At 41.6% G+C, this 26,723-nt stretch overlaps 1 protein-coding gene across 1 annotated transcript in view; it reads right to left on the reverse strand.

Annotated features, from left to right (window-relative positions):
- Window positions 1-11,939: 11,939 nt before the first annotated feature.
- Window positions 11,940-26,723, reverse strand: part of EBF1 (EBF transcription factor 1) — a 386,380-nt gene continuing 371,596 nt past the window's right edge. The window contains exons 15-16 of the mRNA XM_058544975.1: window positions 23,143-23,337; window positions 11,940-14,288 (exon numbers count right to left, since the gene is read on the reverse strand). Of these exons, the coding sequence (XP_058400958.1) occupies window positions 14,257-14,288; window positions 23,143-23,337 (227 nt within the window). The 3' untranslated portion in view covers window positions 11,940-14,256. The remainder of the gene's footprint in view (window positions 14,289-23,142; window positions 23,338-26,723) is intronic.

Below are 26,723 nucleotides of genomic sequence, written 5' to 3' on the forward strand. Positions count from 1 at the left end.
TATTATCGTATGAGAACCCCTCAATAAGAAGAGGACATCTGCCTTTTTATTCAACTCTTTAGCTTTAAAAATCCCCTTGACTAATCTTTGTTTTCACTGCCCCAGAAACTAGAGGAGCACAAAAAGGAGTGAGAACAACAACTCTGTCCTAAGGGTGGAGATGAGGTGTCTAGTGCCAGCTCTGTGCTTGCTCTATGACGTTAGGCAAGACGCTGCCCCTCCCTGAGTCTCTTCTCATCTTGTGAGTAAGGGCATTGGAAAAATAATCTCTAAGCTTATCCCTTCAGCTCATAACGGTCTATGATTCTTTGGTCTTGGATTAGAGCAAATATCAAGAGGTTGATAATTAGCTACTGATTTTTCTGAGCATGAGTCTGGTGGGAAATAGCTTAGTGGTTCTCTTACTATATTTTTTGGTCCCTTTTCCTGAAACCCCATTTTGGGGTTTAACATGTCCAGAACCTCCTTAAGGGGTGGGTAATTTTCAATCCCTTCCTTCCCACCCCCTACTCCACCAAATGAAGTTGTTCGAGGACAGGTATGCAGGTGACAGTCGTTGCTTTGGCTGATGTGTGAGCTGGAGTTCTGAAGACTAGCTTGCCATTGTGCTGGCTCTCCCCAGCACCACCCCCCTGTGTGTTTCTGGGGCTCCACTTGCTGGTTTCTTCATTCTGCTGGACCCCTCCTGGATAATGTGATCAATGGCATGAGCTCTCTTGCTGTTCCCACTGCCCACAAATCAAGCTCTTAATAGCCCAATAAAATCATGAGATTGAGGATAAAAAAGTGATTGCATTGCTCAGATGCTAATGAGACACATATATCTGAAACAACTGATTAAAGACTGTGGAAAGGAGGTCTCAGCACAACATGTGAGGGGGCTAATTTACAAAGGTGTGGAGCATTCCAGATAACAGAATGTCAGGCACCTTTATTTCAGAGAAATGTGTTTAAAATAGCCTGCTTTTCCTTAGGTATTTTCCCATGAAATATTGGGACACTGATGGAGTGAGTACAAGCGGGATGGCTGAGTGATTCTCCCATCAGGATTCTTTTGTCTGCCAGGTTATAGCCAACAAACGTACCAAGCTGGCGGGCCAAGTGTCTCCAATATGTTTCTAGAATGTGTTGTGCAGTCGATAATAAATAACTCCTAAGTTGTGTGATTACATAATGATAGCCACATTCATTCACCTGTCTATCAAAGGAGCCGTATTTGAGTTTGAGCTCCTTTCCCCTGGGCCCATGAAGCGTTAGCTTGGAGTCTTTAAAATTCCTAGCAACTCTGGGCTAAGTGCACTGGGGTGGAAAGTAGTCCCTTTTGCTTGGTAATCCATTAGATAATGGGTGTGAGCCCATCAGTTTTCTATTTATTCCTTAAACCATTAAGGTTCACCTGCTGTGTGTGAGGCTGCACTTGACAAAAAAGAGTGATAGTTGAAATAAAATAAATATCAAGCCTTACGAGATCTGATGGGTACTGTTTAAAACAGAAGGGGCTTCATGGAAAGGTAAAGGTGAACCAACTATTACAAGTTAACACATCGCACCCGGGGCATGATGAGACAAACAGAACTCGGTGGTACGTTCCAGTCCAGCAACGCTCACTAGGGGAAGGAGAGTTGTTTGAGAACTGTCTTCCAAGTGCCCCTCCGTATTTATCAGCGATGTCTACCTGAGTCTCTTGGAAGGTGGTCGATAAATTTCTCAGTCAACCTTTCAATGGCTTCCTTTTGCTCTTTAGATAAAAGTCAAGCTCCTTACTGACCTACACAAAGCTCTGCATGGTCTGGGTCTTGCCATCTATCTGGCCTCATCTTTCACCTCTCTGTGCCTTGCTCCAACCACACTGATATTTTTCAGGTCCTTGCACATGGTATTCACTCTCTCTTTAATGTTCTTTCTTGTCTCATTTATCCTTCAGATCTCAGCACGAACACCATTGTCTCAGGGGAAGCCTTCCTTGACGGCCCAAACAAAATCAGGGCTTTCGCTAGATGCTCTCTGGCTTTCTTGTCCACCGACATAGCCCTCAGAACAGTTTAACATACTGTATTCAGTCAATAAATGTCTAATTAATGTCCACCTCTCCCACTGGATGGAAAGCTCCTTGAAGGTGAAGATCACTCTGGCTTTTCTCACCATGGTTTTCCCCGCACCCAGAATAGTGCCTATTGAACGAATAAAGGAATTAATTCAATCTTGAGAGATCTCTATGGACAAAAAAATGCAGAGATACATTGAGGGTTATTAAGAAATAAAGCTTGGCATTTCTGAGGTTTTATTCCTTATAGTTGAGGTTTGTTGTGTGGTGCCTAGACCTCATCAATTAAGCAGTCATCATCAATTCCATCATTATGTCTAATAACTATGATTTTGCCCTATATAGACAGCCTTATCAACTATGAAAATATTTAAGATGGATATATTAGAATTAACACTGTGGTCCTCTTGCTCATCACAACTTAGGCGAGAAGTCTGTCTGTCTCCTAGATTACTTGCTTTCCTGAATCTTTACTTAGAAAGGACTCCACTTACTGTTTTTGTCCAGAAATCATTAACTTATAGCCCATATTGCTATTCGCAATGATTTGTAACTATCCCAGATCAAAGATGCCCTTTACACTAATTATATCAGTATTTGGAAGCATTATTGAAGGCAGAAACCAAACATCTTCATAATATTGCCAATGCAATCTAAGCTTGTGAGAATTATAGAACCTTTGAGAGATAATGGACTTTTATATCAAAGGGCATCTATTCATTACAACAGTGTGTCAGGAACAGTTTTAGGGGTTTGGATATGGCGGTAAATAAGAATATTTATAAATAGACAAATATATAAACGTCATAATTCCAGAGAGAGAAAAGGGCTATGAAGAAAATAGTAAATGGTGTTATCAGAGAAGGTGACTGAAAGGAGCTGCTTTAATTGGGTATTCAATGTCAATTGTTCATATGGTCCAAATTCTAGTCAACAGCAGCTATTGTTGCTGTGTCAGCTATCACTGCAATAATGCTGTCACACCGAAGCCACCCTGAGGAAGCTACACAGTCTCCACTTACATCATATCCATTAATATTCCATTGGTCCAAGCAAGTTATATGGCTAATACAACATCAATGGGTTGAAGAACTATACTCGACCCACATTCTGCTCCCTTGAAGTAGATTCTTTGCCAATTGATTTCCACAACTCTTGACTCTGCCTCTGGGGACACTTTCTTTTTTATTTCACTCCTTAGCCATTTCTGAAGGGGCAAAAAAACGAGTTTCTCCTTTCAGCAGCTGAGCAACTTTCTCAGCCTGCTTCCTACCTATAGAAATTTGGGTGACTCAGAAGTCTTTTTCATCTCCAATAGCCACAATCTCTTCTAATCCAAGATGGCTACATAATTGCCAATACAACTCTCTCAAAAACTGAGTGGGTTGTTTATGTATTTAATTCCAGTAAATTCTATGCACTGAAGCCAACTCATAATTCTTTTCAAAAATGCCTTTCTCTCTAGAGTTAATTATGGTTCTTAATTTGGGCACCTTAGGCTTCTGTGTAATCTTTCTAGAAGACCCTTTGTCCAGCTGAAAGGATCTACTTAATCTTTTCAGAGCTCTTAACAAAGGCTATGATGGCCACACCCTTGATTTAGACTATGCTCCTGGGCTGTCTCTTGACGGCCATGCCCTTGTTTTGATCTTTGCCCTCAGGCTATATGTTACTTTGAGGATATTTTACTGGATAAGAGTCTAGAGATGAAAAACAGTATCATTTTCCAGCCCAGCATGTCACAGATTTTCTGAGTCCTCTGTATTTTCTCTCAATTGTGTCACACTGTTCTTTTCTGAGCTCCTCTCTTTCATGTAGCACTTTATCAAATGTGGCTACCTACAGCCAGTTCATCTTCAGATCTCCTCCCCACTCCCTGAGGTACATGTCTGCCTTTCCAGATTATGAGACGTACTACTTTTGCTAAATGTTTTACTAAATGTCTCACCATTGCATAACACAGGTCACAATTCTCCTAACCTCCTATTGTTTCAGGCTTTTCTTACAACTGCACCTACTTCTAGATTTCTATTTCAGTGTCAGTCAGCTATCAGCACAATAATGCCATATAACAAATCATTCCAAAGCTCACAAGTATTAATTCTCATGATCACAGCTTTGCAGGGAACTAGATCCGAGGAACAGCTGATATTGGCAGATGTGGCTCGGTGACTCTGCTTCAGGTTGATGGTCAGTGCAGCTCAGCTCTAGGATATTGGTGGGCTCTGGTCTGCTCCATGTGTGGTCACTTCAGGACCCAGTTTGAAGTTTCAACAGCTTCCTGGGGGAAGTTTTTCTCATGGCGGATCTCTAGAGTGCAAGAACCACGCCAGACTTCATAGTCACATCTAAGGTCTCTGTATGTATCATATCAGCTCACGTTCCACAGGCCATAGCAGTCACGTGGGCAAGCCCAACATCAGTAAGATGAGGAGGTAGATAACATCCTGCCAATTTCCCTCTTCTCAACATGGAATTACGTGTTTACTTATTAATTTGCTTTTGTTTTTGTACCGGCTTATTGTTCTTGTCCAGCACCTCTTACACCCAGCTCTAACGACAAAGACAGGCACATAGTAGCCGCTTAAATAGTTGAATGAGTGAGTGAAGAAGGAATAAGCTATTTTAAGAGATTTCACATTCTGAATGCAAACAGGCCCCAACAGTCCATTCCATAACTTTGTTAATCGTATCTAAATTTCACCTGCTCTCACTTCACCTAAATCTGTTACTTTTATATTTTTTGAACTATGAAGGGGCTTCGCAGGATCACACATCTAGAAATGATTTATGGATGCCAACATAAAAGAAATATTTCTTCACTCTTCTTCCTTGTGTCCCCAAGTGGCCCACCTCCCACCTTCATCTTCTTCCCATCCTCAACAGGAGTGCTAAGACCTTGCCCTGCAAATTTATTGCACAGAGTCCACTTCTTTTGGCACATGACAATATTCAGAATGATTCTTCTTCTTGCCTGTCTAGAGCTCACTGGTACCTTCTCCAGTACTAAAGCGTAATAAGAGAAGAAATGATTTGGGGGAGATGTATTGTTTTGCTTGTGCTTATGACAAGCATCAGCCACAAATCATATTTTGGTTCGATATGGGAGCCATTGGGAAAGTTTTCGCTTGTTAAAGAGGAATCCTTTCTTTGGGTGGCCCTTTAGATGCCAGGGATACTGTACAGTTAACTTTTAAGAAGTAGGAAGGACTTGCAAGAATTTTATTTTTTTTTAAATCAAAGATGTCCATCATAATGTTGCATATGATATCAAAAAATAAGAAACAACTTAATACCTATTAGTTTGAGATCAGTTACATGTATTATGATATATCTATATATCTCTATCTATGTACACATACACACACATAATAGAATCACAATTTCTAATATTAACAGAGTGGCTAATATGTGCCAGGCACTGAATGATAACTCATTTAACATTATATTCCCAGATACATTTTAAGATAAATATTCTTACTGTCACTTTTTTTTAATAGATGAGGAACTGAGGACTAGAAAATGTGAGTGATTTCTTGTTCTGAAGTCATTTGAGTTATTACATTGTTATTACATTGTTCTGAGGTTGTATTGAGTTAATACGTTCAATAGATATACTAACTGTTGTGTCCATATGTCTTAAGTAAATGGACTTCAAGGCCCAACAGGGACACTCTGTCCTCACATAAGGTTGGTGAGCAATTCATTTTCAGCTGAGGATAATTATATCCATATTACATGCCTATTACGTGAATTTAACACATAAATTTCTGTAAGGTTCATAGAATATCACCTCATGTAAAAGAAAACCCCCAGCAAGGGAATGCCAATTGCCATTAATACCATCTCTTTCTTTATTTTTACCTTCTTTTTCTAGGTTTACCTTTAAGTTCAATAAAGCAAATTGGTATTTTCCTGGACCTATGGATGTGCCATAATATTCTGTGCTTGTGGAGAAAAAAATGGGGGACTCAATGTTGGCTTTTTCAATTGAGCACGTTGGGCTGTGATGGTTTTGAAGGTATAAAGTGTGGGCAGTAATGTTGACCTTTGGATTATAAAGAGCAATACTGGGGATCCCTACCCTTTGCAACTGCTTTTAAAGGATTGAAGAGAAGCTGGCCATGACCCTAGAATTCCATGAAGTAAATTCATGGGGCAGGTGGGAGTGAGGGTAAAGAGCAAGAGACAGGCTACCCAGAGGGGTATTGGAATAACTAGAGTAGTGGCTCTGCTTGAAGAGCTACCAGTGAACCTGACACTGATCAGGACTGCTGTGTAGACAGAGATGAAGGAAATGATGACAGAAAGCAGGAAAAAAAGGAAATGACAGAAGGAGGAGATGAACGAGAAGGAAGAGGATTCTGTAGGGAAAAATTGAATGGCAGCAGTCCTCCACTCTGTGGCGACCTGTTGCCTCCATTTGGAGTGCTCTCTACTCCACACCCAGCTTTGCCTGGCTAACACCTGCTCCTTCAGGTCTTCTCTCAAACATGAGCAGATCGATGCCTCTTGCTCTACGTGCTCATGCTCCCTATTCTTGCCCCTGAAAATGTAAGACGTCAAACATTGTTAACAAGGAAATATTTATGAACTTACCTCTCTTACAACCTGACAAAGGGAATCATATTTCACCAGCCCAATATCTCGCTTTTTCCCAGTTCGACTAAAGAGGAAAGATTTTCTTCTTGGGAAAAAGACTTAGTTGAAAATAATTCAATGAGAGAGATGGGAAAAGGGAGAGGTAAAAAGAAAAATCATGCGAACTCGGAATAGACTTTTTGTCAGATAGATTGAGGAAAGTGGAGTCTGAGTAAGGTGAGGAGTGAGGAAATGGATAGTACTAGAGGAAAGAGAGTTTAAAGAGGGATTGCCATTTTGTAGGTTCTTTTTAATGGCCTTTAAGGGATTTGAATAAGAAATCCAATTCCTTTTAAATTAATTTTGGGTGTTGAGGTGGGCTTGAACATGTGCAGAGAGAGAGCCACATGTTCCCTCAGATGTATTAGGGTTACAGTAGCATTTATCACAGTGTGAAAATATGTGTGTCTGATTGTCTGATTCATACCTGTTATCCTCCTTAGGCAGTAAGGAGGGAAGGAAATGGGTCTATCTAAGACACAATCAACCCCCCAGACCTTAGCACAGTGCCTGACACAAAGGAGGTCCTCAATAAGAATGTCTTGAATATACAAATGTGTTAGAGACGGCCATGGCTACTGCCTGGTTCTAATTCATCTGTTCTTGCTTTCCCTCATTTTATGGCCACTACTATCCTGGCAGAATCCCACCCAAATCTATGTTATTGAACAAATTAATGGGACTCCTTCCTTTTTGTTTTCAACTCCTATGTGGAGTACTAGATTCTCCTTATAGTATAATTTCCTGTGCAAGATATTTCCTGCAGAAAGACAGCTTTCAGGCCTGTGCTTCATTCCAGGGCTTGGAACTTTCATTCTTAATATAGAATGTGGAAATTCTACAATCAGTGGGGAAAAGAAGTATGCTAAGTAGATAAAATCAGTCCTACTGTAGCATAACTCTCCAGAGAGAAGAGATAAAACTACTTGAAGCTTACGTTAAAAAAAAAAGGTAACAAAATGTTTTCAGTTCCGGAAACTGAATTTCATTCCTAATGTAAATATAGAAGCCTCTGGAGAAGAAGATCGTACTTGGGAGAGGGAAGGAAAGCAAAGGGAACAGTAGGGAGGATTTAACCATCGAACTCCATCAGAGCATCATAGCAGGGAAAACAGCCCAAAGAGAGAAATCAACCATTTCTTTCATAGCAGTTGCTGCAGTCAGAACACTGAGTTGATCTTGACTTTTTCCTCTCCCTCAATCCCCACCTTGCATCAATCGCCAAATCCTGGTAGTTCTATCCCCTAAATATTTCTTTATTTTTAATTGAGATATAATTAACCTATAACATGGTATAAGTTTAAGGTGCACAACGTGTTGATTTGATAACATTTACATACTGTAATATGATTACTACCATAGTGTTAGCTGACACCTCCATCACATCACGTACTTATCATTTCATTTTGTGGTGAGAACAATTAAGATCTAGTCTCTTAGCAACTTGGAAGTATATGATACAGTATTGTTGACTATAATCACAATGCTAAATATTTCTAATACCATCTATTTTCCTCCTTTCCATCCTTCTAGTTCAACTATTCATTTCTTGCCTGGACCATTGCAATAGCCTCATAATTATTCTCTATTTCCCCTCTGCCTTTCTCCAATTTATTCTCTATGTGGCTACGAGGATGATACATCTAAAATATACATTTGTTTCCGTGTTTACAGCGTTTAAGACTCCCCATGATTCATCATTACTGTTAACATCTATTGTAATATGGATAACAAGAGGATAGAAATGAGGAAGAGAAGACGACAGACACAGACAACTCTTTCGAGAGGATTTGCTATAAAAGAGAGCGGAAAGAAGGTGGGCAGATTGAAAGCAAAGTGAGGTCAAAATATTATTTTTTTCTTTAAGATGGGATCATATTTGTGGGCTGATCAGAAAGTAATATTGAGGAAGGAGAAGTTGATGATATTAGAGAGAGAAAATAATTCCAGGAGCAACATTCCTGAGAATGTGAGTGATCTGGAGCATGCTAGGGCGGGCACGGCCCCGAGCACGGTGTGCTGGCAAGAGTTTACTTCTCTGCAAGTCTACTTAAAAATGAACTTGTTCATGAGGGCCTTTCTGTAAGGCAAAAGGAGATTTAAAAAAAACACCTGATCTATACATTTTACATTGAATGTGCCTACTGTAAAATATAGGAAATTTTTTCACAATTACATATTCCATTTTCTCATATCCCTATTCCTTTCCATTAATTTTAGCAATTTTTTTTTCTCATATAGCCAGCTCCAGTGGCATTGACCATGGCTTTCCATGCCCTACTTTCCCTTCACTACTTGGAGAGCTCCTATCCACGCCACTCAGGCCCACCTTTTGCAGTATTCCTTGACCTCCATGGATAGGACATGTCACTATGACTCTCAAATTAGGCTGTGTAAACATCTCCTTTAGTAACTTGTCTTTTGGGCAGAAGTCCCAAACTGACATTCTAGAGCTCATGGACTTTGCCCAATGCAGTGTTTTGAAAGCACTATTTTTGGATTAGATGACATTTCAAAAATGAAAATTTCACACCAAAAAAACAAAAACTCCCCACAATATACTTGGCAACCGTAGAAAATGAAAGATGGGCATCACTGGGCCCACATTCCCACGTGGGAGCATCTGCCTGGAGCAAGCGACGCGTTCCCTGTCTGTTTTTGCCCCAGCTCACCCCGTCCTGTTTTACGAGCATAGCCCCTGTAGACAAATGTGGGGCTGTGAGTTTATGAGCTGTGCCTTAGGCACTACAGGCAGGAGTTATGACCGGTTTGCCTGGTACATCCTAGCATCTGGTACATGCCAAGCACACAGTAGCGCTCACTGCATGTTCTGAATTGAACTTTCCAAGCTCCACGGTGCCATCTTGCATATCTGCATACTGCACTCACACAGCTTTTCTGTTCTTGAATGCACCTTATCCACCCCCAAAGCCCAGATCCTCACACCTGCCCTCATTCCCTCTGCCTAATGTGCCCACCCCACCTGGCTACCTCATCCTTCACATCTCAGATCAAATGTCACTTTTTCTGGAAACCTTCCCCAGCCCTTCAGGTTAAATCAGATCCCACTGTAACATACTTTCAGAGTTTTCAACCCTTTTCTTCATTGCCATTATTGGTTTGTTACTACGTACTTGTGTAGTTGCTTAATGTCTGCTTGCCCCACTCAACCATAAACTCCATGGGGGCAGGACCGTGTCGTCACTGTGCTCACTATGGAATCCACTGTGCCTTGCCTGGTGCCAGATGCATAGTAAACTTGCAAGGTGTAAGTGACTGAATGGATAAACGAATGCTTCCAAGAAACAGACCTGAAGGAATGTAGAAGCCAGTATGTAGGGATGTGGATGTCTGCTCTATTCTGTGGAGCATGGTGACATTCTTGTCTCATCTAGCCTTTCTAGATTACTTGGATTTGAGTATCTAGTTATTCTGCATCTAATACAGGGACCTGCATCTAATACAGAATTCTTAAAGTGTGTATTGAATGACCAAACTGATCAACATAGATTCCCTTTTTAAGAAAAGGATGGTAGATTCTCTACTTATTAATTTATTTGTTACACTCTTTCCTTACCTCAAACTGGGCTCTATTCCAGAACAAATTGTATCAGCAATGCCCACCACAAATGATCGACAGTGGTTGTGTGACACCCTATTAGTTCTGGCCGGCAAGTTTCTCTTGGTTTACGGCCTATTTGCTGAGTTTTTAAGGCATTTTACAAGCATCATTAACCTTATCATGTCCAATAATTGCAAAAGTAGGGAAAAGTAGGGAAAGCATTGAATATGCAGTTGGAAAGACTTATGATTATGATGGAACTTAAAGTGAAACAATTTTGCAGGAGTATGGACCTATTGGGTGTTTATGGAATATTTCACTCCAGATAAATTTGGTTTTATCCAAGAAAGAAAATGTCTTATCCACACGGTATTTAAAACTATGGATTACAGGAGGTTCTGAGTTCACACATGGCTCCTCATCAATGAGCCAGGGCACATAATTAATTGACCAGAAGGCTCACTGGGATTAATTAGCAGCTGTATGTGAAGAGCTCGGTTCAGACTTGCAGCACGGATGATGGCGTTCTGGAATGGCCAGATCTTGGATTCATAAGTCAGTCACTGCAAGCAGATCTCATTGCTCAGCTGGGGAAATAGTTGGGGTTCTTGGCTCCTCTGTGGGCCAGTGTGGGCACGTGCACATCCAGATGCTGCCGGCAGAGGGCAGCAGTACGCTGTGCGTGTTCAATTTGCATCCCAGATTAGCAAGTCCCCAAGGATTTACAAAAAAAGAAAGTGGGTGTCCCAGAACCACCCTAATTTCTTTTCCCTGAGTGTCAACATCGGTCTGAGTAATTGCAAACACAGACCTTTTATATTATGTTGGACTTTGGATCATCTGAAATAGAGAAATGAATACACAACTAGGAGTTGCCATCACAGACAGGAAGTAACTTTAATTAAATATTGTGAAAGTTGAAAAGTTTTTACAGCTTGAATTTTTGCAAAAAAAAAAAATTATAACAATCTCTACAGTAGTTAGGTTCTCTAACAATTGAACTGTACAGTGTGTGTCTAGTCAAAAAGTTTGATAAGAAGGTGAAAGGTTAGTAGATTGAGAGATGACTTCATTACGCTGCATCCTAGTACAATGTGAGGCCAGGGCATGTTATGCAATCCAGTCATCCAGAAGCTGTATTTTTCCCCCAACACTGAAATCTTAATTCTCTATTTCATTTTCTTCTTAAAGCCATATTCTGTATTTAGGGGAACATCTTTTACTTGTAAAAGTTTTGTGTAAAAGAAAGAGGGTCAGAAGGCCAGAACATCTTTTCATCTAATCAATATAAATAGAGGAAACAAAACACAAATTATACATATTTTAAAGGCTCTTTGGACTTACTTTCAGGAAAAGTTCTAACCACTACACATGGCTGACAGATGGGTGGCGTGTGTTGTCAGGGTCTGAGCCGGACACCTCACCGGCTGACAGTTCCTTCACAGTCACGGGGCTCACCAGACAAAATATGGCTTTAAATTGTACACATCTTCAGGCCAGAGCCTACCACACGAATTCAGACAACCTTTCTGAGTACCGAGAAGCAATGCGTCCACCTTGCTTACATTTTCCAGTTTATTATTATTAATCACCATTATTATTATTTCTCACCATGAAAAATCAGCTTGCCTCCCCTCCCTTCCCTCCCCAAACTCCCCTCCCCCACCCGCCCCAACCCATAAAAATCACACTCTGACAGTCTAGTGAAAACCATTGCAAAATCCATATGGGGGCATGCACAGTTGCAGCATTGTTGTAAATTTCTTGCTCTACTAGAAAAAGTTACATTGTCTTAAGGTAACAAAACAGTTCTTTTGTGCTTTTCCATTTCTTTGTGGTTTTTTTTTTTGTCTTTTTTCTTTTTCTTGTTTCTTAGAATGTTAGTGATGACTGACAGTTCGGGTGCACAGTTACAATGTACAAGTGAAATGAATATGATTTGCATTGTTAAGGCATCCAATCTGCTGGTTTATATTGATGTGAAAGACAGAGGAAATATACAAGCAGACTTAAGAAAGAAAGTATGTTCATTGATTTCTATGAAGTTTCTCCCCCGAATTTAATGCACAAAATGCGTCACTCCAAAGGGAGAGATTCCATGCATATTAATAGAGTAAAACAGCATTAGGGTGTTTTTTTTGTAAGCTTCCAAAGCAAAGGATACATTTTTTTTTTTTCATCTACAGAACTAAATGCTACAAGAATAATATGCTACTATTTTTTTTTGCCATATATTGGAAAAAACTTCTTAACTTACAAATAATACAAAAATAGACAATGGCTTTTGGGTGGAAATAAAAAAAATTGAAGCATGGTTTAAAACAATACTAAAAATAACTATAAATGAAATGTTTAAAAATCACATTGAAACAGCTAATACAACTGTAGGTGACCCAACAAATACGCACTGTCACAGAGCAAACATACACAATAAAATAAACTGGGAGTGGGAGGAAAGGAAGAAGGGGAAAGCAATGTACAAATTCCAAAGATAAATACATTATTTATATGGATATTTTACAAAATCCCCTTTAAAACAAAAAGCCTTTTAATTAACTTTGCAAGTATGTGCAAGCTAAAGGTAGTGAGCTTTTTTTGTCATTGCAAAATATGCAGTAAAATCTTTTTGTGATATTGAAAAACTGTCTTAAGACATTAAAATGTATAAATAGAACAACAACTTTGGCAAAAAATCACAAAAAATCTACAGTATTTATAACTACATACAAAAACACAACAGCAAAGAAAAAAATATCAGGCAAATGCATCCTCAGAGCTTTGCTGCATCTTTGCTATTAATTCTTATTTTTAAGAACACTTCCCAGATAATGAGAGCAAAAATTCCCATAGAACAGAAAACTGTTTTGGAGGTCTCAGCCTTTTCCTTTCTCCCAGTTTCCTTTTACTCTTAATTCCAAAGCACTTAACCTGTCGCTTTAATCGATGATGTTACAATGTAAGGGTCGACAAATGATGGAGGCGCTGTCTCTGAGTGGGAAATCGGGAATACCTGCCAGGTTGCTTTTGTCAGCTTTTGGAGGATTGGTGTGACGTCAGTGTTTAGGATGAGTAAACTCTGAACCTGTAAATGGCGGAGTGTAAGTGGGATTTTGGCTTGATACCTGGAGGGCATAATGTGGAATTCTGTGCCTGGACCCTGTTCCATGAAGTCTCAAAGGAGATTCTCACACTTACGTGTGCCACCAAGCTCTCAATTGGCCTTAGGCTTCAGAAGAAGTTGACATAAGTAAAAGAGAGAATGATATCAGGTTTAAATATGCAGTTTTAACAATCTGTCTAGAGGCACTGGATTTTTGAGTAGAAGGGAAAAACGTGATCGCTTACATCACTTTTTAACTTTCCAGCCTGCATTTATTTACACAGTTACTTAAGACAACAATACGAAAGAGATAAATAAGCTTGCACTGCTAAGGGATGGCATGTTAAGTTAGATATTGAAAATGCACTGTCTGAGCTAACTACAATTTGATATGCTTTAAGGCGCAAAAGCCGACCCTTATTTTTCTAAAAAATCTAACTGGCATTCCTATTCTGTCCCATACAAGCTTTTTTTTTCTTTTTAAACTTTTTTGTAAATATCACCACTTCATTCTCCCTTTACACAGCTTTAAAAACATCATAAATTAAAACATGGAGTCTTATTTATAGTGTCCCTTGTATACAGCTTTACGGTTTATAAAAGACAAATGATTGCAGAGTTAAGCTTAAAAAAAAAAAAAGAAAAAGTGGATTTGCTTTTATCAACACAGAATAAATATATCCCCCAAATACTTGGGAGGTACAACTTTAACCAACACCCTGCACTTGCAGATCCCTTCCAATTTCAGTATTTGCAAGGTCGGTGATATTGTTTGTTTAAAAATCTGCAGTTATTGTGATTCCTCTTAAAAAGGCCTGAGTTAAAAGTTCCACTCTGGGACTTGTATCAGATTACTCTCTGTAGCAGAATCCAACCTCTTCATTAATAAAATTCTTCAAGGCAATTCTTTCACATGGGAGGAACAATCATGCCAGATATCGCTGTGGAAAGAAAAGACAAAGTCAATGGTTTTGCATCCAAACTTCTCACTGAGGGGGAAAAAAAAAGACGGAAAAAAACACCCACACACCACTATGTTGGTTGAATATTAGCCACAAATGTGCTCTCATCTTCCCTGGAATGAGTGCTTGTTATAAAACATACATGTACTTTATTAAGAATGATAATATATCATTTGTGTGTATGTGTTTTTAACAGAACAGAAGATCCTAAACATCCCTCCAAATCTGATTTCAATTTTAAAACATAACTGGAAAGTTGCATAGTTTGAATACCGCTGGGAAAGCTGCGGCCCCAAACCTTGCAAATAGTGAGAATTTTCAATTTGTCACTCTTTCTTCCTATCTCCTTCACTTTCAAAATATAAAATAAAAAACTGGTCCATCCCAACTGCCAGCAATTTCTACAAAAAACCCTGGCTCACTCTGTGCTCTGTATTAGCACGAAGACTGAGTACCAGAGCAGCAATCCGAGTGCTTTCATTTCAATCCTCATGCCTGGGAGAAGGAAACGCCAGCCCCAGCAGGCACTGTTCACTGGGCATATAAAGTTGGGAGAAGGTATAGAGGAGGCAGTTTGCATACAAATGCAGGATGTCTTCTTTACAACTGCTTCACTCAAGGTTTCTGGAATGGTCTGACCATCTCCCTAGAAAATTATAGCCTAGAAAAGCTGGGGTGAGATCCCGGGAAAGGGAAGGCTCTTTGGGGCAATCAAAAATATCTCAAAGTGTTCACAGTTAGGAGGCCACACACAGAAGTATTGACAAGAGCACGGAATCCTATAGGCCAGCATGCCATCTCTGCCTTCTTGCTTACTGAGTATGTGCCCCAGAGTAGTTACTTGTTTCCTTGGATCTCCGCCTTCTCAGCTAGAAAATGCAGTTAATCGGTATTTGCAAGGGCTGTGATATTGTTAGGGTTGTTGGAGATTTAAATAAAATAACATATGTGAAGTGCTTGGCCTGGGTTCAGCTCCTAGGAAAGACCTAATAGAGATTAGCTGTTATTATTTCTAACCCATCCCTTCTGCTGCTACACTAGCTCTGTGACCTTGTGTTGATTGTTTAACTTCCCAGGGCTGTGTTTCCTCTTACATTAAATAGGCACGATCTCATACCGCACACTTCATATGATGGGTGTGAGGAATAAAGGGACGTCTGTAAGAAAACTGCAACAGTGTGGCAACTTTGAAATATGTCGAGATGAGAGTGAAGCTTACATTAGAAGCGAGAGGCAGCCATCTTTGACTCCCAATGATGGCTTAGCGTCTTGTCAGGCAGAGAGAGAAAGTCATTGCTTTCTTTTTATTGGCAATTCTAAATTTAAATTAATGTTCTTGTCAGTGATGACTGCATCTACGAAGTGGCCCTCTTCGTTTCTCAAATCGCATGTCTGGAAGAATGTGCCTTTTTTTTTAAGTGAACCCCAAGTACCACAAATCCTGCAGTAGACCCAGGGAGGCTAAGTGAGGCTCTGAGCCCTGTGGCCCCCACATCCCTCTTGCTTCCCCTCCCCCACCCCTGACATTTTAGATTCAATTAAAAAAAAAAAAAAAACATTTTGCCAAACACTTTTTCCGTTAATTTTTAAACCCATCTGTATTCACAAGGAAATTTAATCCACATGTTTCTGATTCATTTACACGTAAATCATCCAAATGTTGTTTTGCAAGAGGCGTTTTGCAGTCCAAACACTCCTGGAGTCTTTTTCGTAAGCTCTCATAAGCCATTTTTCTTAGAAACAGGAAGTGTCTCTTGCCAAATGCAGACCAACCTAAACCCCCAAAGATTTGGGATCAGCTGGAAATGAAGTCCCCCTAAGATTCAAGTGAGCCCTAGATTTGACTGAAATGGGGAGCTTGGTATTTCAATCCAAGCCTTAACTTGAGAATTGAAGATTCTGTAGCTCCAAAGGCAAGAAGGGTAGAGAGTCTTTGCAGTGTGACAGCTCAGCATGCCTCTGCCTCCCTAAGGATCTTCTCATCCGGGCTGCAGGGGGGTCCAGGCACCCTTATTAAGGCAGGGCTTGCTGTGGGAGTTCTAAGCCTCTAGCAAAAGAAGCAAATCCACTTTTGCCTTCCACCAAAATCTACTGTGTGCCTGACATTAAAGGGCAGGCCCCTATAGCACAGCCAGATAATCAGGCAGTGTCAATAGGATACAAAGCAAAGTAAAAAACTGACAAACTTCCTGCTAATTTAGCCGAAATTTATCAGTTGGGCCCTGAAAACATCCCATTTGGATGGCCAGAATTTACAAAAAAAAAGGCAACTAGACTTATGGTAGTGAACACGATACAGTCTATACAGAGGTGGAAACATAATGATGCACACCTGAAATTTATATAATGTTATAAACCAATGTGACCTCAACAATAAAAAAAAAAAGATCTAAGCAGTGTTTTGGTACCTGAAAAATGTGTTAGATTAATTAGATTAAACCTCCACTAGGGCCAGATTAAAAGTTGTTAAATCAAAGCTAACTGACGTGCCAGTCTGTAGCTAACAGCCCTTCTTTATCTGGAATACAGGGGTTGCAAACTCCAGCACGCTGAGAGCCTAGGCTGGGAACATATGTGAGGGAAGTGCCCTGGGTGGGGACTGAGGTGACTCTGCCAAGGGCATGCCTTCTTTAGAGTAGGAAACAACTCAGCCCCCCCGACAAATGCTGCTGTACAGGAAGGCCTCTCACAGCCACCAGATCTTCTACAGCATTTCATAAGAGGGTGGAGATGTGGCTTTTTAAAAAGACGAAATAGCCCAGTTTATTCATGTTAGCAAATAATTAAAATTAAAAACAGAAACAAACAAAAATATCTAAGGGTATCTAGGAGGTGGCACGGGTCTGCACACTTTCCTACCTTCCCCTCGCTGGCCCTCAGACTTCTCCAAGAGTCTAATGGAAGTCATGGCACCTCTCTCCAGAAAAAGGCCCACACATACCTTCACCGCGAATTTTGCATATATCAGGGGGTTACAGCTCTGTAAATCTCATCCGTGACTTCCTAAACTCCAGATGCAGAACACTTTCTGATGAGCAAATTTTGGGAAAAAAATCCCCAATTGTGGCTTCTGAGCTTAGAGACCTGCAAAGAGGCCTTTTTAATAAAGAAACCTCACTGCGTAACTGCAGGGAAGCTCCCGGGTTGTTAGGAGCTGTTTTTCTTGTATCTGTGCTGCAATCCTCAAGATTACTTAATGTGGGTGAGAGAGATGGGTGTTTGAGGCTTGGAATGTTCCAGAAATGCCACTGGCACACTGACTTGCCCAAGTGGAGCCCATGAAGATTTCCATGAGAACATGACACTCTCAGAGAGCAACATGTGCCAAGACATCACAAGATCGAGGTGGCTCTGCCATTTTCCCCCGCAGCTGGGTGATCACATTCTCTGACAGAAGCTCAGAAAACTATTAGTTTGAAAGGCAATGCATTTTTTAGTATGGTTTCCAATTTTGATAAGAACAAAGAGAAAACGGAAAGTGTTGCAGCGCTGGGAGAGTTTGGAGTGAGAGGGTGGCATGTGGTCTTTCGCGAACCACCGTATGTGTAATAATTATGAGCTAATCAGAAACAGAACAGGGGGAAGATCTTGCACAAACTGAACATGTGCATCAAGCAAAAGACAATTCCACGAGACTCGCTACCAGACTGCATGATATCTAGAGTCAGGTGGGGCCAGCCAACCAGAGCTTCAACAAAGTGGGGAAAGACAAAAATCAGTATGTGGGTACAATTTTTGTGAAATCACTCTGGACTTTTGTTTTTAATTTTTCACTGCAGAGACTGAACGGCACATGGTTGGGGTTTAAAATCACCACATTGAGGGTAGATCCAATGGCATGCTGACAGCCTTCTTGGGGCTGCTTCTCTGTTGATTAATGATGTCCTCTGAGGCCTGAAATTGCTTAGAACTCATGCCCTAGAGGGTATAAGCTTTAGAAGGCAGAGGATGTCTCCAGGACAATGGCTGAGCATAGTTGGTGTCTCAAGTCTTTGACTTAGAAAACAGACACAGGCGCTGGTCCTGTGGCTTGGCGGTTAGGTGCTCGCGCTCCGCTACTGGCGGCCCGGGTTCAGATCCCGGGCGCGCACCAACGCACCACTTCTCCGGCTATGCTGGGGCCGTGTCCCGCATGCAGCAACTAGGAGGATGTGCAGCTATGACATACAGCTATCTACTGGGGCTTTGGGGAGAAAAAAAAAGGAGGGGGATTGGCAATAGATGTTAGCTCAGAGCCGGTCTTCCTCAGCAAAAAGAGGAGGATTAGCATGGATGTTAGCTCAGGGCTGATCTTCCTCACAAAAAAAAAAAAAAAGAAAAGAAAATAGACACACCTGGGGAATCTAGGAACAGGATTTATCAATGGCTTTATCTAGATAAGAATGGAAGAAGATTTCTGCTTAAATTCAAAATACAGCTGCATTTTCCAAAGTTTTCATGGGATGTTCATTGGTCTTAACATTTGGAAAAGGGTTCTGTGGGCAAATAAGTTTAGAAAACTAAATGGAAGAGTCTTTTTAGTTTAACTGCAGGATGTCTCAGTGCCTTTAACAGACCCAGGTGCATTGTGGATCTACAAGACAGTGATTCAGTAAGCACGATTTTCTAGATTTGTTTGACTGCAACATTTCAATTTTTTTTAACAGAACATCTGGTAAGATTCCAGAAGTGCTGAGATAAGACTTGCTTTGTCCTAAAAAAAAATTCTCAGACATATGGCAAATTGTCCTAGGTTTTATCTACCTGGGATAGAAAGCCAGTTGGAATCACAGTAGAAATTGAGAACTATAAAATATATGGAAAGAATGGAGCTGATGACTTCCTTGTTCAACCTCATCCCTGCTTCTTGGTGCCAATGCTCCAGGATACTGAGCAGCTTACTGGGTATTGCACATCACTCTTTGGCTCTGGTTATCCTAATCCTGCTTAAAATGCCCCCTGCCCCATCTCCCTGTGCTCAAATCCGATTTGCCCTTCATCCAAGGTCCAGTTCAAATGCAACCTTCTCCATGAAGCTCTTCTGAATTCTCCCTAGTCTTTCCCTCCTCTGAACTTCCATAGCTGGGTGCCAGCCTCTCCCAGACAGATCTGCTTTCTTTACTGTGTTCATGTTTTCCCTAATACAGGAAAAGTTGGTAAGGTTAGGATTTTGTGTCCACATGCGCCTAACCCAGTGGCTTGAATATAGTATGGCCATATGGCATTGGGGCCTATGTGGCAGTCAGTCTGCCTGGGTTTTAATGCAAGACTCCCCTTATTTGCTCACTGTGTAACTCTGGATGAGCCATCTTGCCTCTAAGTCTCAGTTTCTGCATCTGTAAAATGGGGACAATAAATAGCCTTTACATCAAAGAGTGGTTGAGAGGAATACAGGAGATAATGCAGAAGCGGGGCTAGAAACAAGCCCTCCCACGTTAGTGGCTGTGACCATCGTCATCACCATCATGTGAGATGGTAGTGCGTATTTGTTGGGGAACAAACATGCATGCAGTCACTAGAGGAGGCTAAGAAAGGGCTGCTGGGGAAAGACCTTTAACGATCTTTTAAGGCTTGAAAAAAAACAGAATGATGTACAATTAGCAGAGTGGTAGTTAGAGGTAAATAGGCCTTTAAAACACTTAAACAGCCTAAATGTGTCACCTCTAATCCTGTTTATATGGTCAATCTGCTTAACCAAGTCGTCCTTCGTCACTTGCCCTGTCTTAATGATCACAATTCTGAACTAGATGGATCCAAATGAAGTAGGTGTTACTGTAACAATGCAAAGGAGAAGAGGGAATGAAATACTCAGAATTCTTACCCCTAATTCTATAACCCGCCCAGGTCCTTTTTTAACAGAAAAAGTGGAGTTTAGAAAGCTAAAGATGAAGTAATTCTTCAGTTACAGGTCTAGGAGCCCATTGTCAGAATGCCATTTTTCTCAGGGAGACTCTGAGCCCCAAGCAGGAGCTCCCTAAAAACAATGGTGTAGCCCATCCAAGGCTGCAGGGATTGTGTGCAGAGGATCAAGGTGCAATTCCGGGCATGTGGGCCCTGCCTGCCAAGTGTGGTGAGCGGGTGGGAAGAAGGACAGCTCAAAGGAAGATGGTGCAGTTAATTTGACTTTAATTTCTCTACTCACACCTCCTCCACTGCCATCCTCCAAAAGGAGGGACGTTTGGTACATGGCAGTATTGGAAAAATAAACCTCCCTCTTTTTTCTTTTTAATCAAGCTTAAGAGTCAGAACACGGGGTAGGGAAAAGTCCAGAAAGAATGGGGTAGGGGAAGTCCAGAAAGAATCTCCTGTACACAGGCTCAATCATAAGGAAAGGGCAGTGTCGTCCACAATAGCAAATCCAGGACAAAGTGTGTCCCTGAGTTACACCTCAAGCCCTCCACGCTGTGCAGCTGCGTATCAGAAATGTGACGGAGAGATAGAGACTCGGCTGCTAATCAGACGAGGGGGAACAGTCTCTGTAGTTTTGGAATCAGTGCACACTTGGGTTAGAAACACGCTGGGGGTGACAAATGAATGTGTCCCTGTCTTGAAGCCATTGCATCATTACTTAAACACACACGCTCCTATACCACCAGATGGTCCCTAAATCCAGGAGGCTCTAAAATCTAGGCCAAGTCCCTATTTTCAGTTCCTTCCAGCTCCCTCCTTGGTCCATATGGCATGAAAAGACACTTAGCCTCGCCGAAGGGCTGCCCACTGAAGTCACTGTTGGCCGGTGATACAGCTGTTGACCTTCCAAGCACCGTGGGCCTTTTCTTCTCAAGCACCACCCCTCCGTAGTTGATTACAAATCCCATTATACCTTGTTCCTGATGTCAAATCTATGTTTAACAAGGGCTGTGATTGGCAGATTTCTGCTTTCCATATGTTTTATCCTTATTTACACCCATTATAAATTATGCTCCCTTAAGCATTACATCCCTTGTTTGCCAGGTGGAGGTGTACTGGGAGTGACAAAGCATTATTTTTAGTTGAAAAAGAGTCAGACTTGCATGAATGGGTGGCTCCCTTTTGTGGGGGTGGCATTTCCTATCATCAACAATACTGCCTGAAAGGGAGTTCCTCAGTCAGCTATCTTCCTCTTCCGTTAAGAAGATGGCTTTGCCAGTGTATGTCAGCGGAGGCACATGGGCGTGCTATGTGCGCATGGACTTTGGCTGTGCTGGGCAGATTTGCCAGCAGGTTTCTGAGGAATGGTCTGACTCCCTCCTGGAGTCAGAAAGGCATAGTGATTAGGAGCTCAGGTTCTGGAGTCACATGTTTGGGTTCGATTTTGGCTCCATCATCACTAGCTGTGTGACTTTGAGCAAACTGGGCCTTACTTTCCCCATCTATACAATGGGCATAGTACTGCCTCATAGGGTCTTTGGGAGAATCGATATAAGCTTACATCAATGTAAGGTGTCCAGTGCAGAGTGCATGTATATATAAGTATAAATACATATACATATACATACACATAAGAAACAGAGCTGAGAAATCCCAGATGGGTATGCTGCCCTCCTGACCCCTCCCAACCTCCATGGCTGACCTCCATCAGTGAAGATGGGCGTACCCGCCACTGAAGGAAGACACTGTGAGAGCTGTGTAGACTGGGGCTTCGGGGCACAGACCCTGCTGGGGTTTATATTCTTCTGTGCCATTTACTGGCTATGCCTATGGGCAGGCATTTACTCTCCTTATGCTTCAGTGTCATCATCTGTACGATGGAGATCATAACAGTCGTCATATTGCATCAGGACGTTTAGAGGATTCAACAAGATAGAGCATGCTCAGTGCCTAGCACAGAGCCTGACACACTCTTCAGTGCTTGATAAATGGTAGCTGATTATTTTATTGATCTTATTTTCCTGCCAGCTGCCTTAGGAATCCTGGTTACATCCTTTTCACCTCCTCTGAGTAAAAAAGTGCTTGGGAGATGGAAAGAGGAGATGAACTTTTGAGCCCAAGTTTGAAGCCAGTTTCTGCCACAGAACCTCATAAGCTTCAAAACCTCCCTAACCTTTAATTTTCTCATCTGTAAAGTACGGGCTATGAGAACCTATAACACAACTCAGCTGTGGGGGAATGAATGTGGTTGTACAGGTCAACACCACAACACAGTGCCAGCACATAAGAAAAATGTAAGAAATGGTGGACCCATTTTAAAAGCATAGGATTTTTTTCTCAATGAATAGAAAGATCACATCAACTCTTGGTGACTATTATTTTCCATATTCCATGATGAGGATGAAACTGAACAATTTTAATATGAACCAGAATACTCCAGTGGCATTTTGGGGTTTCTGGTTCCCAGCAGCAAGTCTTGGGCCTTTGGTCTCCAATGCTCTAACCTCAGGGCTCTGGTTGGGCCATGGCTCACCCTCTCCCCATTATCAGCCCCACACATGTTCACTCTGACACTGGTGACAGGAAGGGAAGGTTGAGTGACCTAATTCAGGAGAAGGCCAGTCCTGGGAGAGACCCTACAGTGGAGAACTTGCTGGAGTCCACAAAAGACTGGTCTGATTATGGCAACCACAGGGAATGAGAGAGGAGAAAAGAGAAACGATGGCATTAGTGAGCAGAAACAGTGTTCTCAAGCAAATCCTGGGCCTGAGCAGAATTGCTGGAGTTGGAAAAAGGACTGCTCAGGCAGCTCTAGCAGAGGAGAGACGCACAGGGCCAGGGGGCAGGGCTGAGGACAGTGAACACCAAAGAACAGAGGAGATGAGGGCAGAGAGAAACAGGAAGGCCCAAGGCTGATCCCCTCGCAGCAATGATGCGTGTGCTTCCAGCCCTCAGAGGGTGAGGTCTGGGCGTCTAGTTGGCCCAGGTGGGGCCTGGGGCTTACCTTGCAGGCTGTTCCCATTGGTGCTGGTGCAGGTGGGAGGTGGGGAGGTCTGGGGTCTGACGACTGGCGCGAAAGCACTCTTCTGTTTCACGGCTGAGACCATGTTGGCTGGTGAGAAGGAGAAGATGCCCGAGGAGCTGCTGCAGTTGGAGGGGAGGCTTGTAGAGGAGGCCATGGTGGGGCTGGATGGCACAACTGAGAGGGGCAATGGGAAAGGAGAAATCAGCGCCTCTCCCAGTATCCTGAGACAAGGTGGCTCAGATCTGACCTTTACTGGCCACCCTGCTCAGGCTGCCCTTCTAGCATGAGCTTTCACTGAACTCTCAGGATCTTGTCCACTTTCATCATTTGGTACTTGGCACCTGTTATCTTTTGTTGTTGGTGATCTTTTACATGTTAATTGTGGGCCTACTATATGCCAGGAAGTGTGCTAGGCACTGGGACATCCCAGGCCAGGACACAAAAATGCTTTTATAAGGGATAGAGTAGCACAAAATTGTGACAAAGGTGAGTATGGCCAACTCTGCGGAGGCAGGGAAGGAAAAGCAAAGAAGGCTTCAGGTGGAGGAGGTGTCAGGGGAAGCATTCCAGGTAGGGCCTAAACTAAGGTTCTAGCAAAGGGACTGGGGATACAAGAAACAGAAGGAGACCAACCTGAGAGGGTGTGGTCACCGATGGAATGAGAGGTGTGAGGAAGAAGGGCGAATTGAAGACAATGGCAGGATTCCAACTTAAGGCACTGGCAGATGGTGGTGTGTATGTGTCCCTTTTCTCCCCATGAAGCTAGGAATTCCTCAAGGATTTAACAGTTCCTTACTGCTCCACAGCACAGATATAGGCAGGTAGGAGGCCAAGTGGATAAATAGACTGCTAGGTACTACATTTGTGGATAATGCAAACAACAAGTCAAAGTTCCAAATTCTTTATATCCCCCATGGAGCTGTACATAAATGTGAACGAATAAGCAGTAGGATAGGAGCCTTATGTAAATACTCACAGTCTAGTAGTAATCTCGTTGGCAAATGCGATCATTATGTGTATTTAGAGTAGTGGGGATGTGGATTATCAACGATGGGAGAACTCTGGCAATTCAGAGACAGTGAAAACCTAGTTGCCTGGGGACATGAAAGAGTTTGGTGGATGCACATTCTCTACCAACCAGGTCCTCTCAGCCTGGCCCTGCATCATTTGCTAGTTGTTAATAATCTCATGGTTACTTTAGGAGACAGATTTTGCACACACAAAAGCCCTCTACACTCAAGACTACTACTTCCATACACTCACCTTCTATTTCTTCCATCTCCTGGGGAAAAATATGAATCCTGTCCAATGATTTTCAGGCACTTAATTCAAATTCCAGGCACTTCCTCCTTAGTGTATTGTTTTTCACATTTTGTAATAAACATTATATATTGCTTTATCATTCACAAGAATCTTCATGTCCTTTTCACTTTATGTCATAGGCTATGGGGCCTACTACAACCTTTTTACACCTCATCAAATCGAGCAAGCTGAGACTCAGAAAGCAGTTAAGTGGCATGCCCAAGGGCCATCGCTAGAATGTGGTGAAGCCAGGAGCCAAACCCAAATTCAGTGCTCTTTCCACTACACTACCCTGCAAAGGAAATGGATTGCCAGGGGAAAAGGCCCCCTTCCCATCAGCCCACCAGAGTCCAAACTGCTGTTTCGGTGGCCTTACCCTTGGCCTGCTGGCTCTGGAAAGTTAGGGAAGTGGGAATCAACTCTGTCATAGGCAGCAAGTGCCATGGGGGAGTGGGGAGGACAACCCCTTGTCATCAGCCCTGAGCATGACACAATCCAAACGCACCGGATGCTTTATGGAGCAGAACACAGAGCCGCCATCCTCAGAGTTTTCACACACATTTTCTAAACTGTACTTTTTCTTTTAATGAAGCCAGCATTTTTATACATCTCTTAGGATTTGTAAATGTGAAAATACGCTCAATAAGAACACCCATTTAAATTGCAAAACTCCTGCACTGGAGGTTTGATTTTTAAATATTCCTAGACTTGAAATCCTGCTGGTTCACTGAAGAAGGCAATTAATCTCGTTGGCAAATGCGATCATTATGTGTATTTAGAGGCAGGGAGTTTGGAGGGGGGTGGTGAACAGAGAAAGGGGTGAAATATAGTCAAACAGTTCCATTTGTTATAACATTATTAGTTATCAGCCACCACACCAGAAAGTGTGCTCACCAGTGGAATGTCTTATTTTATTTTTTATTCTGTTCAGAATTTTTCAACATGAGTGGTTTATGAATAATTAAATATTATGGAGGCAAAAATTCAAATCAGCTGGGCTTTGTGTTTATTGTTTTATTTGCATTTATGCAGATACAACCGTCCCATCTGAGAGCCTATTTGAGAATTTAATGCTATATTTGTGAGCACTGAGGAAATCAATTAATGGAAATTAAATGTTCGAAGTTTCACAGTCTGACAGATGCAATCTCAGGCTGAAGTTGCTGGGTGTCTGCACAGGCTTGGGAAGACAGAACAATCCAAGCCCCTAAATTGAATTGCTACCATATAGCAATTAGTTTATTGATTTAATTAAGAATGCCACCTTTTAATTTTCAGGTCATGATTGAAACATTTTCTGATTAAGTAGATGGGAGAACACTGAAATGATAGATCTATGAGAAATGCTCTTTCGATGAATCAAAATCTAATGTGAAACTGGCCCCAAACGTTGACTCTTGAGCAGACAGACATGGACAATGTATGCAGATTATTTGGGGGAATTTTATTTTATTTTATTATTTTTTATTTATTTATTTATTTATTTATTTTTGGTGAGGAAGATTGGCCCTGAGCTAACATCTGTGCCAGTCTTCCTCTATTTTGTATGTGAGACACTGCCACAGCATGGCTTGATGAGCGGTGTGTAGGTCTGCAGGCGGGATCTGAACCCGTGAACCCCAGGTTGCCAAAGCGGAGCACTTGAACTTAACCACTACACCACTGGGCCGGCCCCGGGGGGAATTTTAAATGTTCAACAAGCTGCTGATTCCAAACAAATAAAGTAGAAATATAAAATTTAGCACACGCTGAGCATAAAAACTTACCCAGAAAGAAAAAGTCTCTAAGTATTACTTTCAGGAATAACTCCTCTCAAAGGCCAAGAGTGATCTTTCCTTTTTGAAAAGACTAGCACACTTCACATTTCCACTACTTGAAACAGCATAATTTTTAGTTTTTTTAGCCAACATTCTTTTTTTTAAAAATCGTGAATATTCTTTCATTTAACAACATTAAGTTCTTTATTTTCTGTCATTCCACAAATGTCTAAGAGTTTGGCTACATTTCACACAACGGAAGAGTCACCCACACTGTCCAAGATGAACTTGGTTATCTGTGTAAAAATCCTCAGAGAGAGATCAAGAGATTGTAGAGACACAGCCCATAACATTTTATATGTAAAGATGCCAGTTCCCTGAGGTTCTTTAGATGCAATCTAAATGTTGTACCAAAAAATCCTTTAAGCTAAACTTGTTTAAGACAGAGACAAGACATCAAAGAACATTTCTTGTGTACGTGTGTATTGTTTTTCATCTTGT

Source organism: Diceros bicornis, chromosome 1 (genome assembly GCF_020826845.1).
Source record: "Diceros bicornis minor isolate mBicDic1 chromosome 1, mDicBic1.mat.cur, whole genome shotgun sequence".
Classification (NCBI taxonomy): domain Eukaryota; kingdom Metazoa; phylum Chordata; class Mammalia; order Perissodactyla; family Rhinocerotidae; genus Diceros; species Diceros bicornis.